This window comes from Diuraphis noxia, unplaced genomic scaffold, assembly GCF_037042655.1.
Source record: "Diuraphis noxia isolate RWA-SAM2 unplaced genomic scaffold, SU_Dnox_SAM2 contig0005, whole genome shotgun sequence".
Taxonomy (NCBI): Eukaryota; Metazoa; Arthropoda; class Insecta; order Hemiptera; family Aphididae; genus Diuraphis; species Diuraphis noxia.
The window spans coordinates 27,533,071-27,548,596 of NW_028301715.1; the positions used below are offsets into that span (position 1 = coordinate 27,533,071).

The window sequence follows — 15,526 nt, forward strand, 5'->3', positions numbered from 1 at the left end:
TTATGTGTTAAAAAATCTACAATTAAGGGACTATGATGATTTGATAATTATAGTTATTTAATAATAATCTACTTTCATTTTATGCTTATAAAAATTATTTGAATAGATTATTAACTTTAAGCACTCTTAACTAAATATATTGTGTATATATTTTAATAATTGAAAAATTGCTGTTTTGAATTTTGGCTTATGAACATTTATATTTTCAGGCAAATCTTTACAACTTGTAGCTTAAAAAGTTCTTATTTTGAAAAAAGGATTGTTCCATCAACCAAACACTCTTGACTGCTAAACAAATAAAAGTATTTAAATAGATGTCCTCATTTTAATTAAACTCACGGAAATTGAAAGTTAATGTTATTTTTAGTAAATTATCTTAAAATTAATGTAATTATTAAGGAAAACAAGTGAAGATGTTTGGTGAACATTAAACTCTATATATATATATATATATTTTGTTTATCCATGCGTGATGGTATACGTTGTATATTATACCCCACGCCGCCGTATTATTATTATTATTATTTGGTACGAGATACATCATACATCATATTATTTTGTAATATATGCAAATAATTCACCGAATAAGTTTTCAGCCTTCGCAATGCTTCAGATGTATTTTCGTGTATATAGTTTGTTTATCGCACTTGGGGGGCAGGGACATGGCGCGGTTTGTTAAAACTTTATATTTAGCCGTCGTAATTTCCCTGCGATACCGACCAACGACTCGAATTTTGTGCACAATAATTACACAAATGAACGACGTTGTGTAACGCTCTTGTCCAGTGTAAACGGGTAAGTATATACACATATAATACGTCAAACAGACATATAGTTCGACAACTTTAGATGGAAATTCATCGAAATTGCTAAATATTGATTAGAACCTTCAGACGTCAATAATATACTCCCCCCCCCCTTGTGGTGCTTTTGAACTTTTTGCCAATTAAGTTTTGTATAATTTAAAGTTTTATGTCCGTTCCACCATGTACACAATGAACGATTGAGTGAGGGTGAGCTTAAGAGATAGAGATCGATAAAGAGAGAGAGGGACAAAACGTCAAATCAATATAATTTTATCCTTATGTAATAATCATAAATTCTCCGAAATACCATTGGCACAAAAAAAAAACTGTATTTCTCAGAACGAAAAGCAACAACGTTACAAGTGCTGTGTCGTAAGAAGGAATAAAAGTGCTACGCGGGGCGTCGTGTGCGACAAGCAAGCAGAAACCCGTAACCGTCGGTGGAGAGCAGCTTAACGTTAAACGCTAATCCCATTGTGCGAACCATAATATAAACTTTAATGCTTTCCCGGTGCTTTCGTATTTATGGATGTCCATGCCGAGGTCGTAAACTTTTTCAAAAACTTGGCTTAGTTCCCACTGAGAACCGATGGCAACGGTAGAAAAAAATTAACCTCAAGTAGCTCAACGTCTGACAAATTGTTTACAAGTCTTCGAGTTTTGATCGGAATTAGTGTGTTACAAAACAAAAAAGATAATAAGTCCGATGTTGATCTGTTTAAAAAAAAGTTTCCGTATATTTTATTGTGTCTTATAAGTACATTTTTCCCGGCCTAAGTTATCCCTTTACGGTTGTGTAGTAAGATTGTGGTGTTATAATTAGGTTATGGTGTATACATTATTATTTTGTATGTTTTAGTATCTAAATATTTATTTGTCTTACGAAAGTAATTTCGTTTAAATTGTATTGATTTTTGTGTCTGTTATCATGTTTTGGAGTAGGTATAAATAATGCTTTAATTTTTGACTTCAGCTCCTCATTGAAAAGAAAAATTCATCTAGTTGGTACTTTGGGGGATCGAAAGTAAAAAATGTCCTATGATTTTCAAAAGCGTTAGGAAAAACCATAAAAAAGTAATGAAAAAACAAGAAATTTTATTAATCCGTTTTCGACAAAATCAATTTTTTTTATTTTACTGTAACTCAAAAACTTATCAATGTACATACTTGAAATTTTCACAAAATTTTTTTGTTAGCATTATCTATTTACGATTAAATTTTCAAAATCTTTCGACTTTTTTTAAGTTGCTTAAAGACAATTGAAATTTTGACCTACGAAATATGTTAAGAAAGCGAAAATTTGCATGGAATTATAAAGTTGAAAATCCATAAAATTGTTGTGATTTATACCTAAGGTTATAAAACCCAACTTAAAATTGACCATAACTTTTTCTTTAAATAACTGTTCAATAAAAACCACAGAATCAATGTGGAAAACATTTTACTAGGTAGCGTATAAAATTTATGTTTAAATATTGTGCGCTTATAAAATATATTATAATTTAAATATAGGTGTTATGATATATCCTGTAGATTGACAAATCATCTCCGTTCAGAATCGTTTTTTGCATACAGTGATTGCATTCAAATTGAACACATCCATTAAGTGATTTATTCTTCATCTCTACTATACAGCAATGCGATACCCACTTGTCCACTCTTTTTTTATTTATAATACATAATATACTGCTCATAAAAATTGTTAGGTAATAATAAAATATAAAATAAAAGGTTTTAATAAATTGTTTAAAAAAAAAAAAATGCCACCAAGATATATTATTGTTTGATAATAAGTAAGCCTTTTTATTTTTTATTTCAATGAATTGTATCGAATTTAAATTTATCAAAATATTACTGTAGCCCAGATTATAACTAGCAATCAACTGATAGTGTCAAGTTTAAATAACGTTATTTTTTTTTATTTAAATAAATATGAAATGCCTGACTTTTTTCACGTTCACTTTTTGCATTGAATATATACATATATATATGATATATCTATACTGTGCATCGTTCGATACGTCTATCATAAATCAATGTTTTTATTCCCTCTCATTTATATTGGTAGAGTGATTGTGTAATAAACCAACCTTCAAATACGTTAAATGTTAAATTTTAAATGAAATACTTCCAATTTAAAAAAAAAAAAAACTATTTCGTTAGTAATAATTTGCGATGCGATTCGCTTTAAGTCAATGATTGTAAGGTTTTGTGATTTTTAATCAAATATTTTCAAGTACTCAAATTATATTAGTCCAAACATCGATGAGTTGATGTTATAAATCAACTTAATTTCGTTATAACATATATTTTTAAAAAGAACGTTAGGCACCTCAGCTATATAATTTAATGATTATCATGTTGAACCATAAACGTAAACAGTTAGGTAATACACTGATTAATATAACTTAATTCAGTCAAAAAATGTTATCTTATTATATTTAACTGTCTACGGGGACACATAATAATCATCGTAATACTTTATATTCTTATAATTATTAAATGTTTTGTTGAAAACTAAATTACCCGTCTTATTTCCCATTATTCTTGGTATAGGAGATTGATGCATGAATTATTTATTTAATAATATATTTATTTAATCAAGGAACATATTTTTTTGTTTTTAACTATGACTAGAAAATTTTAAGTTATAACTATCAACTATTATGTAAGACTATTTTATTAATATTGTTAAATTAATTAGGAATTTAAAAAACTAAGTTAAAACTCTATGAATAAAAAATAATAGCTATTTAATTTAGCTTTAATATTTTATTTAGATATTTGAATATTTCCCACAATTATATATTATACATTTTTCAACACTTATTGATTTGTTATAATTTGTTTCTTGTATTGTATGTTTTTAATATCTTTCAGAAAAATTGTTTTCCCGAAAAATCAATTTCATATTTATATTCACAAGCAGAAAGGTATATAGGTACTTTTTAATTTTTAAGCTGTTTTTTGAATTTTCAGAACTATACAACACGATTTCAGGTAATAATCTCGCTGCCACTCAAATGTTATCATGTTTACTATAAATGCATACAAATTAAAAATATATTTCATAATATTTCCTTTAATCCTAATACATCGTAACTTTTAAAAATAAATATTAACCTGAAAAATATGAGTCATGACATTTAGATTTAAATTTAAAAAAATAAAATATTTAGAAATCGTGATTATCTATAGAAACCATAACTGTAACAGTGTAATTGTCTTACGAGAAAATAATAAATAATTTGGTCAATGATGTATCGCAACTGCTAAAATAGTAGATATAGGCCATAATATCCGGCTTATCAGATTGTAGAATTCGTAAAATCTCGATATTTCCTAACCGACAACTGCTATAATTTTAGGAACCAGAATGCTTCTGTGTGTCGTCTTTAAAATCCAGTAATCTATCCGATCTTTGTCGTTTTATTTCACTGAACTTGATTCATTATAACGTTTATCATAACTCTAATACATGTATATTGTATATATTATATATTATTTTAAGCAAAAATTAATTATGTTTATCGTGTTTTACCTCGCAATAATAATAAGATATTCCGTACCAAGCACGCGTGGGTTTAGTGTGGGTGGTGCGACTCTGTGAGAAATGATTAAAGTAATTAAATACTAGAGTTTGCGGTTTAATTTCGTTTAGTGTGTGTGTATACGGAATAATGTATAATGATTATGAACCACTGTTTATGTACGTTCCCGACTTTATAGCTACCTCCTAATTTATTCATACTTAAATGTATACCAATATAGATGTATTATATAATTATGTATCGATGTCGAATATACGGTTCAAAATTTGGTTCGAAGTTAGTGAAGAGGGCGAATGAAAAACAGGATAGGTGTAGTATAATATAACCGTGTGTTATACTGTTCATTTATTTCCGTACGTTTTTAGAAAATCCGCCATTGTATCGTCCCACATTAACTCCGTGTGCTAATAAAATATTCATTGACTTAGGTACCTACATGTGAGAGCACGTCAGATACTTCTGACGGGTATACTGTCGATATCATACCTACGCTTGTACTATGTTATTTATACTTGGGCAGACCAATCGTTTAATCTATCGAATCGAAACCATATAATATGCATAAGCATAATCGATTTCATGCAGATGAAATATTGTGTTGTATTGAGCGAAATTATAGAGGTAATAATATATATAGCTATGACGGTAATACCGTATAATAATAGTCACAATATTGACATTTGTAGGGATTGTTTTCGATTTCAAGGTATTAATATGAGTTAATTTATTTACTGTCGATAGCCCGTATTGTCTTTTGATTTCAATCGATCGATAATTATACATATATATTATTACGTGCAAAACTTTAGATTTGTTTGTTTTGCATGCTTTAGATTAATAATTATTCAATCTTGATAATTTATCATTATTTATCAGTGATAATATATTAAGTACAGCTATGCCTCCTATGTGGTTCATCTTTTGGTGAAGTTAATTCGGTTCTTAATCACGACCTCGCTCTCAAATCGGGAGCAATAAAGACTATTTGCAGGTTAATGACATAAGTCTTGACTGTGATTATGTTAACTTTAGTGATATATAATTTAATAGCCATAACACAAGTAGGTACCAGCCCTTTATAGGCTTACGGTACATCTCGTCAGTCAAAGAACTTAGCGCCCGTTTTGGCACCATCGACTCCGCTCTCACCGCAAGCGCATGTCTATCAGACAGACACTGGCGTCAGAACAGGGTGATACCTCAACGCGAAACTTCCGTTTCCTAGTCGAACTACAAACTTTTGCTAATTTTGAGTACGGGATGTATTAGCAGTAAACCAAAAATGTGGACCTCACTCCTCGTATGCAACGCTCAAAAATATAAAAAAATTTGACACGTGTAAGGTTTGAATGGAAAATAAATAATTAATTTTAATTTACAACTTGCCAATGACGCATTATATACATATGGAAATCGTTCAAGTCGGTCTTTTGGAATAAGAACGATTCGATAGTCGTTGAAAGAAAATTGTATAAACTAGAAAAAACCGCCCCTCATTCATATTGTGTATGTGGCCGGGGTCTCGCAGTTATTTAGGTGGCCCAGTATAAAGCTCACGTAAAGAAGACAAATGCTACTCTCGAGAATTACACTCGCTCACTTGTGCGCGCGCACACACACACGCGCACGCGCGTTTATAACTTTTCGTAAAAACTGTCATCAGGTCATCGGATATATAGTATCTAGGGTCACGGATATCCGGTGGTCCACTTAACCTCTAAATACCACCATCATTGTCGTCGACGGACGATAATGTCCAATCTGGGAATCACGTCGGCCATTATTCATGTCTACGCGAACATCTAACCGGCCATCTTACTCACACACATATTACCTGTATATATATAATATACGCCATGCCACTCCCGCTTACCAATTCGAATTCTTTTAGATTTTCGTTTTTCCAATTTCATTTCATTCGCCTTATCGTCAACTCACTCGTCGGAAGTTATGAAGAAGTCTGTCTAATATATGTTTATGTGTATCGAGTTTCGATTACTTAAATTTCTTTCGCGAAAGTAAAAATAATTATGTTCAGATAACTCTTCCTGGTCGGTAACAACTTCAGGTATATCGTATATCTCAAACTGTATCCTTATAACGGGTTTAAAGAGAGATAAAAGTTCACGCATAGGAAAATACAATCGTACGTAGCAATATTATCATCATCGTCTTACCTATTATCACAAAATATTTTTATCTTGGATATGTTTTAATAAAATAAAATATTTTTTAATTTATCAACGAGATCGGTTGGTATTTCTGATGGCCTGTCCATAAATAATAATCTTTTGTCAAATTATTAGCTATCAAATTTGCTTACAATTCTAATTATTTTGTATTATTTTAAATAAGTTTGATAAAATAATAATAATAAAAAAAAAGAGAAATCTAATAATTATCGTACATCGTGTACTTTTATTTATTTAAGATATTCAGGATCCAAGTTATTTATTAAATTACAAATATCTAAACTAGTTTAATAGTTATGATTTTCAAATTGAATTATTCTACTAGTTTTAGTATTATAGACCATAACCTTGATTATAGAGCTGATTTCTCTGAGAACACACAACAGACATAATTAAGTTAGTCGATCATCTTGCATCCTGAAACGATGCCAAGGTTTTACCCGTATAATAGTAGAAAATCTTCTTTCAGCTGCACTCACAGGCAATGTACGTTTTTTCAATGACCTTGTTCGCGCATCGCGAAGTATTGTCCTTGATGTTATCACGGTCTTTTGTTTGTTGTAATGGATTTATCGGGTATGTTATTTATGTGTGTTATTCTTGGGGCCATTGTCCAAAATACGTTGCATAATAGCATGATATTCGGAATACGCAGTCAGTCGGCACTCTGACTGGTCGATCGTCGCGAAAAAAAAACGCTGCAATGAGGGCACGTTCGACGTCGGGAGGCGTACAGTTGAGCTACCCACCTCCCGCCAGCTGTACCGGCCGGATCTATGTATTATTGTAGAGTATGGATCAGACCGATCATAAGCGGCACTGATCGCAATAAGGTACACCATACCTACAAACATGCTCACTCGAACCATTCGGAGTGGGCTATAAATACGAGTGCGGAGCGCGAAGAAGCTTAGTATCCTATCTGCTCCGTAGCAAGACCCACCGCGGGCAGACTTGCGTGGTATAAACGCATACCGCATATCTACTCCGTATCAAAATCTCCTAGCAGCTACCGATATACGGTCCACTCAATCAACCTATACGGAACAGACGTTTATATTTAAATAATTAGTTGAAATTTTTTTTGAAAAAAATTTGTATGTAATTATGTGGTTTGAGTTTTAATGAGGGGAATTGGCTCTTCCCACTGTGGGTTTTCTCTTGACTAAGGATGTATAAATACGTCATTCCGCTAAATAAAATTCTAACGCGCCATTCGATGTCTTTTAAGCATACATTTCTGGTTACATAGTAGCTGATGTGATGACATGCTTTTCAAGTGTCTATAAAGACTTGAAGACTTCATATCAAAACAGCGTACACTCCAATTAAGTATAATATTTAGTATAGCTTACTAGAATTTAATCGTATTAAAAAAAAAAACCTTCAAATATTATTATATTATTATGATTCTAAAAATACATTAAATTGTTTTTAAATTCAATTTATCGAGACTTTGTGGTTTCGTCGAAAAATCGTATAGTCACACTACGCGTGTCTATAATTATTCCGTGTCTTATTATTATTTACTCTATTTGTTTAACAAGTTTTTCCCGTCCGTCGTTGATGTGCATGCTCGGAAGTGCATCATTCGATCGTTATTTGTGGCTGTCATAAGGATAAAACTTTGTCGTGTTTTTTTTTAGTCATTCACCGTTGACGCATATTGAAAGTTGATCGTCGCAAATGCGATTGCGGCTGAAGTGAACGAATGAGTTTTAAACTTTGCTGTGTTTTTGATCGTTTCGAGTCCGCCAAGCAAACATGTTCAACATAATATTGTATAATAACCATTTATCCCACTCTCATCAAATCATAAAACTTTCCGACGTCTAATACTATTATTTTGGAATTTACTATAAGCGTATTATAATATAATTTGAGCTTATTTTATATTCATTTCGCATAAAAAAAAAAATTAAAAAAAAACATCTACCGTTTTAGCAGCTATACGAATATTTTAGAAGTTCGGATAATATTTTGCTATTTGTAGTAACGATATATGGTCTTAAGTCCGTTCTATTGTTGATCGTCGAGGCGTTGCGTCTTATAACTGATTAGGCGCGTTTTAAATTAATATATTTGTCTCGTATTAAACGAAAAGATTTTCCGAGTATTTAAATATTATATCATATTTATTGCATTATAGAATTTGTGTTATACTGAAATGTATTTGTCTGATGTATAATTTATTGTGCCAGCGTTTAATGTGATTAAGACTGAATTTTTTTAGCATGAAAATATGTCATGCGTGATGCTCTATCATAATATGTTTTATAGCCACGTAAGGAAGTTCATTTGACATTCATGAATTCGTCGTTTTTTTTTTTTTTTTTTTGAACTTCGAACATAAAAATGATTTATAAAAGTTGTTCAACGGTGATAATGGCTCTATATAGCTACTATCCAACTACAGAATTTGCGGTAAAATTTCATTGCAACGTTGTTTTTTCTCTGCGGAACGTGACATTTATTTAAAATTGTTTCTTTTTAACTATCTCTCGATTTCCAATTTTTTGGCCATTAAATCTTTTATTTTTCACAAAGTCCGATATCATAAATTACGCACTCTATATACGTATTTAAATGTATAAATATATATATATTATATATATTTTTATACATAGTACTCCACGTTATTAATGACAAGTATAAAGCTTTGTTATATTTGACACGTATACCTACTTAATAACATTAGTGCAATTTTAAGATGACTTTCGAGAAAGAAAAAATCTTTATACGCACAATAATAAATAATTTAGAAATAAAAAAAATCTTGACGTAAAAGTATGTTTTATACGACGGTTGTCTATAATACATCATGATGTATAATATGATTAGCTAGACAACATCGCATGAGTTACATCTAATCATATTGACAAGTTCCAAATAAAAAAAAAAAGTGGAAAACTGTAAATAATATTACAACTTACATTACCGATGTACGAGTTGGGTAATACGAATATTAATTATAAAATATAACATAATGCGATTGGTAACATGGGTTATATCGTTATTTATAATATAATATATCCTTAACTATGGTCGCGGTAACGTTTATCATTGGCTTTTATCGTGGTTCACAGTATAATTTTATCAATATTATATCCTTATAAAGTCAGCGCGCTCGTTTGAACATTATCGCGGCTTTATGCTCGATCGGACATGTATAAAATACACAAAGTCCACGTGTTGTCATACGCGGTCATTGCCAAATTTCTTCGTTACTTTATTCTCGTTGGAATCACGTCAAAATTGATTTTGCAGTGACATGGAATTTAGACGATATTTTGTAATAATTATAGTAATATAAATAACATTTTCAAAAAGTTTATTCTCGTTTAAAAAAAAGTAGTGTGTATTGCCTCAGGGCACTCTTTAAACTGTATAAAAAAATGTGATACTTACTATAATCCTTACGAATACATAAAAGCTACAAAATTAAATAAATTCATTGTTAAAAGATATAAATGGTAATGAGCATTTTTGGTAAACCTTTAGCTCTATAATATATATACCTTGTTATTATACTCATGTATTGTAATACATTTTTTTCGTGCTTATTTTACTGATTGTTATTGTGTTTTCATATTTTTCAGACTCTTGTCTACAGAGACGGTATTTTGTTGTCCGGCCCGTTGTCCAGTCTGATCCAGCATTTGGTACCCACCACTGACTATTACCCGGACCAAGCGTACCTATTCGCGTTCATTCTCAGCTCACGGCTGTTTGTGAAGCCCCACGAGCTGCTCGCCAAAGTCGTGGCCGTGTGTCATGCACAGCAAAGGCTCGGAGATCAAGTTTCGGCCGCCCTAAACCCTCAACACAAGGCAAGTGCCAATAGTGCCATAATTATAAAAATTTAATATTTATTATGTATCCTATAATATACACGCAAATATCCAAAGATAATCTCAGGTTAATTATACCGTATTGTTTCGATAGGTTTATAGTACTAATAATAATAAATTACAAACTATGATAATAAAGTCTATATGGATTATTTATACCTATAGTTCGAAATTCAATAAACTTTTATGATATCCATTAAATCTGTCAACTCCTATTATGATAATATAATATGGGATGGTATATCGTATAGTAATAATTTAAAATATAAATTATAATTATAATAAACGAAAACAAAACTGAAAACTAATTAGCTATAATCATGATTTAAAAATTACATTTTTAAGTATGCATTATATAATCAACTTTACTGACTAGTTTTTTCGCAATTAGTTTTCATTTTATAAAAAAAAATAAACAATTTTAATTTTTTCGTGTAATGATAAATTCCAATGGTGTATATTTATTGAAAATTATACATTTTCAATTCATATTTTATTTTATAGAGTATAAAATATTCATAATTTTGAGTAATTGCTTGTTAAAATTTTTCAATTTACACTTTGTTTTTATATGGCGCATTCTTTACTTCGTATTAATTATTTATTTATATATTTTGGGTTATTTTATGAGATTAATAACATAAATTAAAATTAAATGGTAACACGGCGTTTGGAATAGGCAAATCAGGTACACGATAATTGGTGTGTGTTGCGATTTGCCGGTATACCTTAGTATACCATAATGATAATATTATTATCTTTGTCATTATTATATTTTAAGACTTGTTGACCTGTTTTAAAACACAAATGTGATCACATGCTTTTATTTTAACACCTATTCAATGTCTGTAATCGTGTTTGCTCTAATGTCAATATGAATGAAATATTATATTCCCTAAATTATGGAATCGTGATATTTTAGTTATAACTTATAAAACGTGAAATAAGAATAACTTTACAATTTCAAATTTCAAAAGAAAAACATTTTCTAATTTAATACGAACAATGTAAAGACAATTTATTAATAATAACATAAAATACAAACATCGAATTGTTGTTATTTGACATTTTTGTTTATTATCACCCGCGTCAACTTAAGCTTATGAAATAAATATATATAATTGAGTAAACAGCCGTTCTGCTACACGTGTAATAATAAAATGTTCTCTTCAGATAAATTGCAACTCAATAGAATTTTTGGTTTTACATTCTATATTTATGTATGATCATTAATAAAAATAAAAATGTTGTTTAATTATTATTACCGATTTAAAACTTGAACATTCTAGAAAATGAACCTTTAAGTGCAATATTACTGTGGCATCGTACTATTTCCGAACCATGATGTTTTCTGCGATTGCTGCAGTTTATAATAAATTTAACCTTTGACCTACTCTTTAATACGTACTTCAATATCTATTTTGATAACATTTAAAATAAATTTTATTTTGAGTTAAAGAAGGACACACTCACATTATATTACTTTAATACACCAAATAACTTAATTGATATATATTATTAACATAACACGTGTATTGTGTAGTTGATACTAAATGTTCAACGTCTGAACTAATAGATTATGCATAGTGTTATACAATATGTTTCAATATAAACTAATTTATCTTTTGTATTTAAGTTTGTATCAATACAATTTAAATACCATTGATATTTATTTCCAGTTTTTGTTTTTAATTTTTTTATCTTTGGAAATAGCAGTCGTGATAATATCACAATAATTAGCGAGTTCATTGAAAACGCCGTGTTTAAGAATTACTGAGTTACTTTTTGTGTATACAGTCGAACATCGTTGTCATATTTTTTATTAACTAGGTATCACATTATATTTTCTGTTGTCATGCGTAGAAGATTTTGTCGTTATAAAATATGAAAAAGACGTACAATTTATTACACGATATAATATAATAGCAATGACAGATATGATAACGTTTTCGAAATATTTACCTACTAATTATTCTTATTAAGTTTTAGGCGTCGTTCGTACAATAATGCATAGAAAGAAGAATTATTATCTTATTTTTACCGCTCAAGTATAACTCATTGTCGTCGCGTTGCTCTGTACAATTATTATAGTATAGTATAATACGAATCTTGCACTCGAGTAATTTAAATACTGCACAGTATTGTGTGCTTAAATAATGTCTTCTCTTCGGTAAAGGCAGTGAAATATTTTGGAATGTTTTTTGCCGTAGACAGAGATTCTGGACGAGTCGTCGCTGCTGCTTTCGTCGCTTAAATATTATTATTATACAAGGAGGATTTTTTTTAAATATATACTCAACACCCGTTTTCTTGGAAATTTTTAAGTTAACACAAGAAAAAAATTATGATATATATGGAAATTTCCATGTCCGTAAGTTACTTAACAGTTATCACCTCATTATATAATAATTATATAGAAGTAAAATATTGAAAGAAAATGTATAAACAATATGAAAATATAGAGTGTAGCTGTATAGGTATACTTACGTCCTATATTTGACGTTTCAATGAATTTACAATTTTAAATGGAATATATAATTACATATATTATAATTATCATTTATAATATAAATAATAGGTATACATTTTGTAAAGATACATTTTATTGTAGTATTAATTAATATCAGATCGGAAAGCAGTCAATATAATAATGATTAACTAAAACAATATTACCTATTTTCAACCTTGCATACAGAAAATTTAAATTAAATCAATGAATTTTACCAATTTCATTAAAATTTAACTTCGAGCTCGTAAATGTAAGTGTTAGTTATTTATGTTTTGTTTGGTTCTCTCCTACAGGATCAGCTGTCGCGGTTCGTGCCACGGTTGGTGCAACTGTTGGCCGAGTGGACGGACAAGTTTCCGTACGACTTCCGTGACGAACGGGTCATGGCGCACGTCAGGGAGATCACGCATCAGTGCGTGTCCGTCGAACCGGCAGTCCGGCACCAGGTCTCCGCGATGCTTCAGACGCTGTTGCACCGGCTCACGGCCCTCGACAAGTACGAGACTTTCCTGCAGCAGACGGGCACCGACACCACAGTCGGATCCGCTGATGCTCTGTCACCGGTGAGTGTTGCTGAATAATATTTTTTTTTTCTCCATAAACTGCAATATTACGGAAATAAGTTGAACGCGATTCTGCAAGGCGTGCTAAAAGTCGAATTGATTTAGTTTTAAATATTTTAACACTCAAATAGTTTGCCGATTGATACTGTACCAAATTAAATCAATAAGTGCCTATATTATATGTTTTGGTGTCGTCATCGACTTAAAAATATACTCGTATAATGATTTTTAAATATAATATACAATCAATTTAAAATAATTGTTAATTCATTTTTATAAATACGAAGTGACCAGTTTGACCAAGGAATTCTACGAATTCAAATTAGTTATCTAGGGCAGTGTTTTCTAAAATTTTCATCCGTCAGACCATTAAAGTATTTTAAAAACGATTGCGGACACCGTAATAAGAACAATATTAACCGACAACAATGATAAACAATAATAATAATAAATTATCGAACCCTTTCGATAAAAATGCAAGCTTCTTATGGTCTTTGGGCTATTGTTGGAGAAGCACTGGTTCGGGGAGTCAATGGGCCCCCGTAAAACACGCCGTGGTTCAAAGTATGTTACCCGAGTTCTCCACAGTCGGTCCTCATGCACCGAGCGTGACAAGGCGTACGCCGAGTGTATATATATATATATATATATATATATTATTCGTATATTATAATATTACGAACGAGACGATGCTTATTTGTATTAATATATTATCATGTCGCGTATACGTGCGTTGTGCTAGAAATAATAACTACTCGTTTTAACCTCCTCCGAGTCGCAAATTACTCCCCTCGTTTGCCACGAGTTAAACATTGTAATATAGACCCGCGAACGGTATTTATCGCGAATACAAGTCACGTGCGTTTATAATTACCTACAATCTAAATGATGTACTCGCACACGTCATTACGTATGCGCGACTGTATGTGCACATATATTATTGTACCCGAAGAGATGATCTATTTTTAACGCTGACACTGTCGTTTAAATCGGACGATTGCGTGAGTTCTTATTGTATGCCCGTCGATGTTTTTTTTTCCGGCCAGATTTTAAGTGGTATTATAGTGTCCATTATATTATTTAGCGTTGTGTAACAATATATTTTACTCAACGTTTTGTGTTCTCGCTAATTATCAGATTTTCAGAAAACTACAAAAGTTTTCTGAACTTCGTTTTTAATAAGCGTTTTTATAAATATAAATATATAGATAGGTACATATACAAATATATGGTTGTATATAATATTATTGTACATTATAGTTCCAAGTGCTTACTCGATACATGCTTTATACTTACCCGATATACCTCATTTACGTAGATCGAAATGTTTGCTCGTAGGACCATGACGTTAATCATCACTCGTTTAACTCCCATAATTATTTATACTCGCCCAAAAAGAATAATTATTTTAGTTATCATATCATTAAATATGATCAGAGGACGGAGATTATGGTTTAGATTACTATTATCTGCACATCGGAATGCATAGACCATCAATTAAAAGCGATCGGCTATTTTAACGATCTCTGCTGTATTCGATTCCCAACAAAATTTGCACTATTCATAAATCACAGCTATATAACGTAGCAACTATTAAATTGTATTATATTATAATATAGTATCGGATATTTGTAATATTTACATATCACCGTTAAAACAACATGCGTATTCATTTCCAGTGGAACCGTTAAAAATTATTGTATTATTCTACGTCGGCAGTTTCATGGTACTTAATTGTAGTTAAATATTTATTTACGTTGACGCCTGCTATTTTGATTAGCTGCAGATTTCCACGAATCGTGATATATTTATCAACATATGCAGTTGATTGCATTTGGTCGAATTTCACGCTATCATCGGCAAATATGAATTACAATAACAAATAAGTATAAGTAATTAAGTATACTGATCGTTTTCATGTAAAACAATAACAAATGTACTGCATTGAATTTATAATACTCCTAATATACTATTATTACAGTAGGGTCTCGATAATCCGAACACAGTCCAATCCGAAAGACGCGGTAATCCGAACGGGCTTGAGAATTACCTTA

The 15,526-nt window shown here is 30.6% G+C and overlaps 1 protein-coding gene across 2 annotated transcripts in view; it reads left to right on the top strand.

Moving 5' to 3' along the window:
• LOC107163163 (uncharacterized) overlaps positions 1-15,526 on the top strand; it is a 186,949-nt gene that overhangs the window by 156,305 nt on the left and 15,118 nt on the right. For both annotated transcript variants that reach the window (XM_089228037.1, XM_089228038.1), the window contains 2 exons: positions 10,149-10,379; positions 13,203-13,472. In XM_089228037.1, the coding sequence (XP_089084163.1) occupies positions 10,149-10,379; positions 13,203-13,472 (501 nt within the window). The remainder of the gene's footprint in view (positions 1-10,148; positions 10,380-13,202; positions 13,473-15,526) is intronic.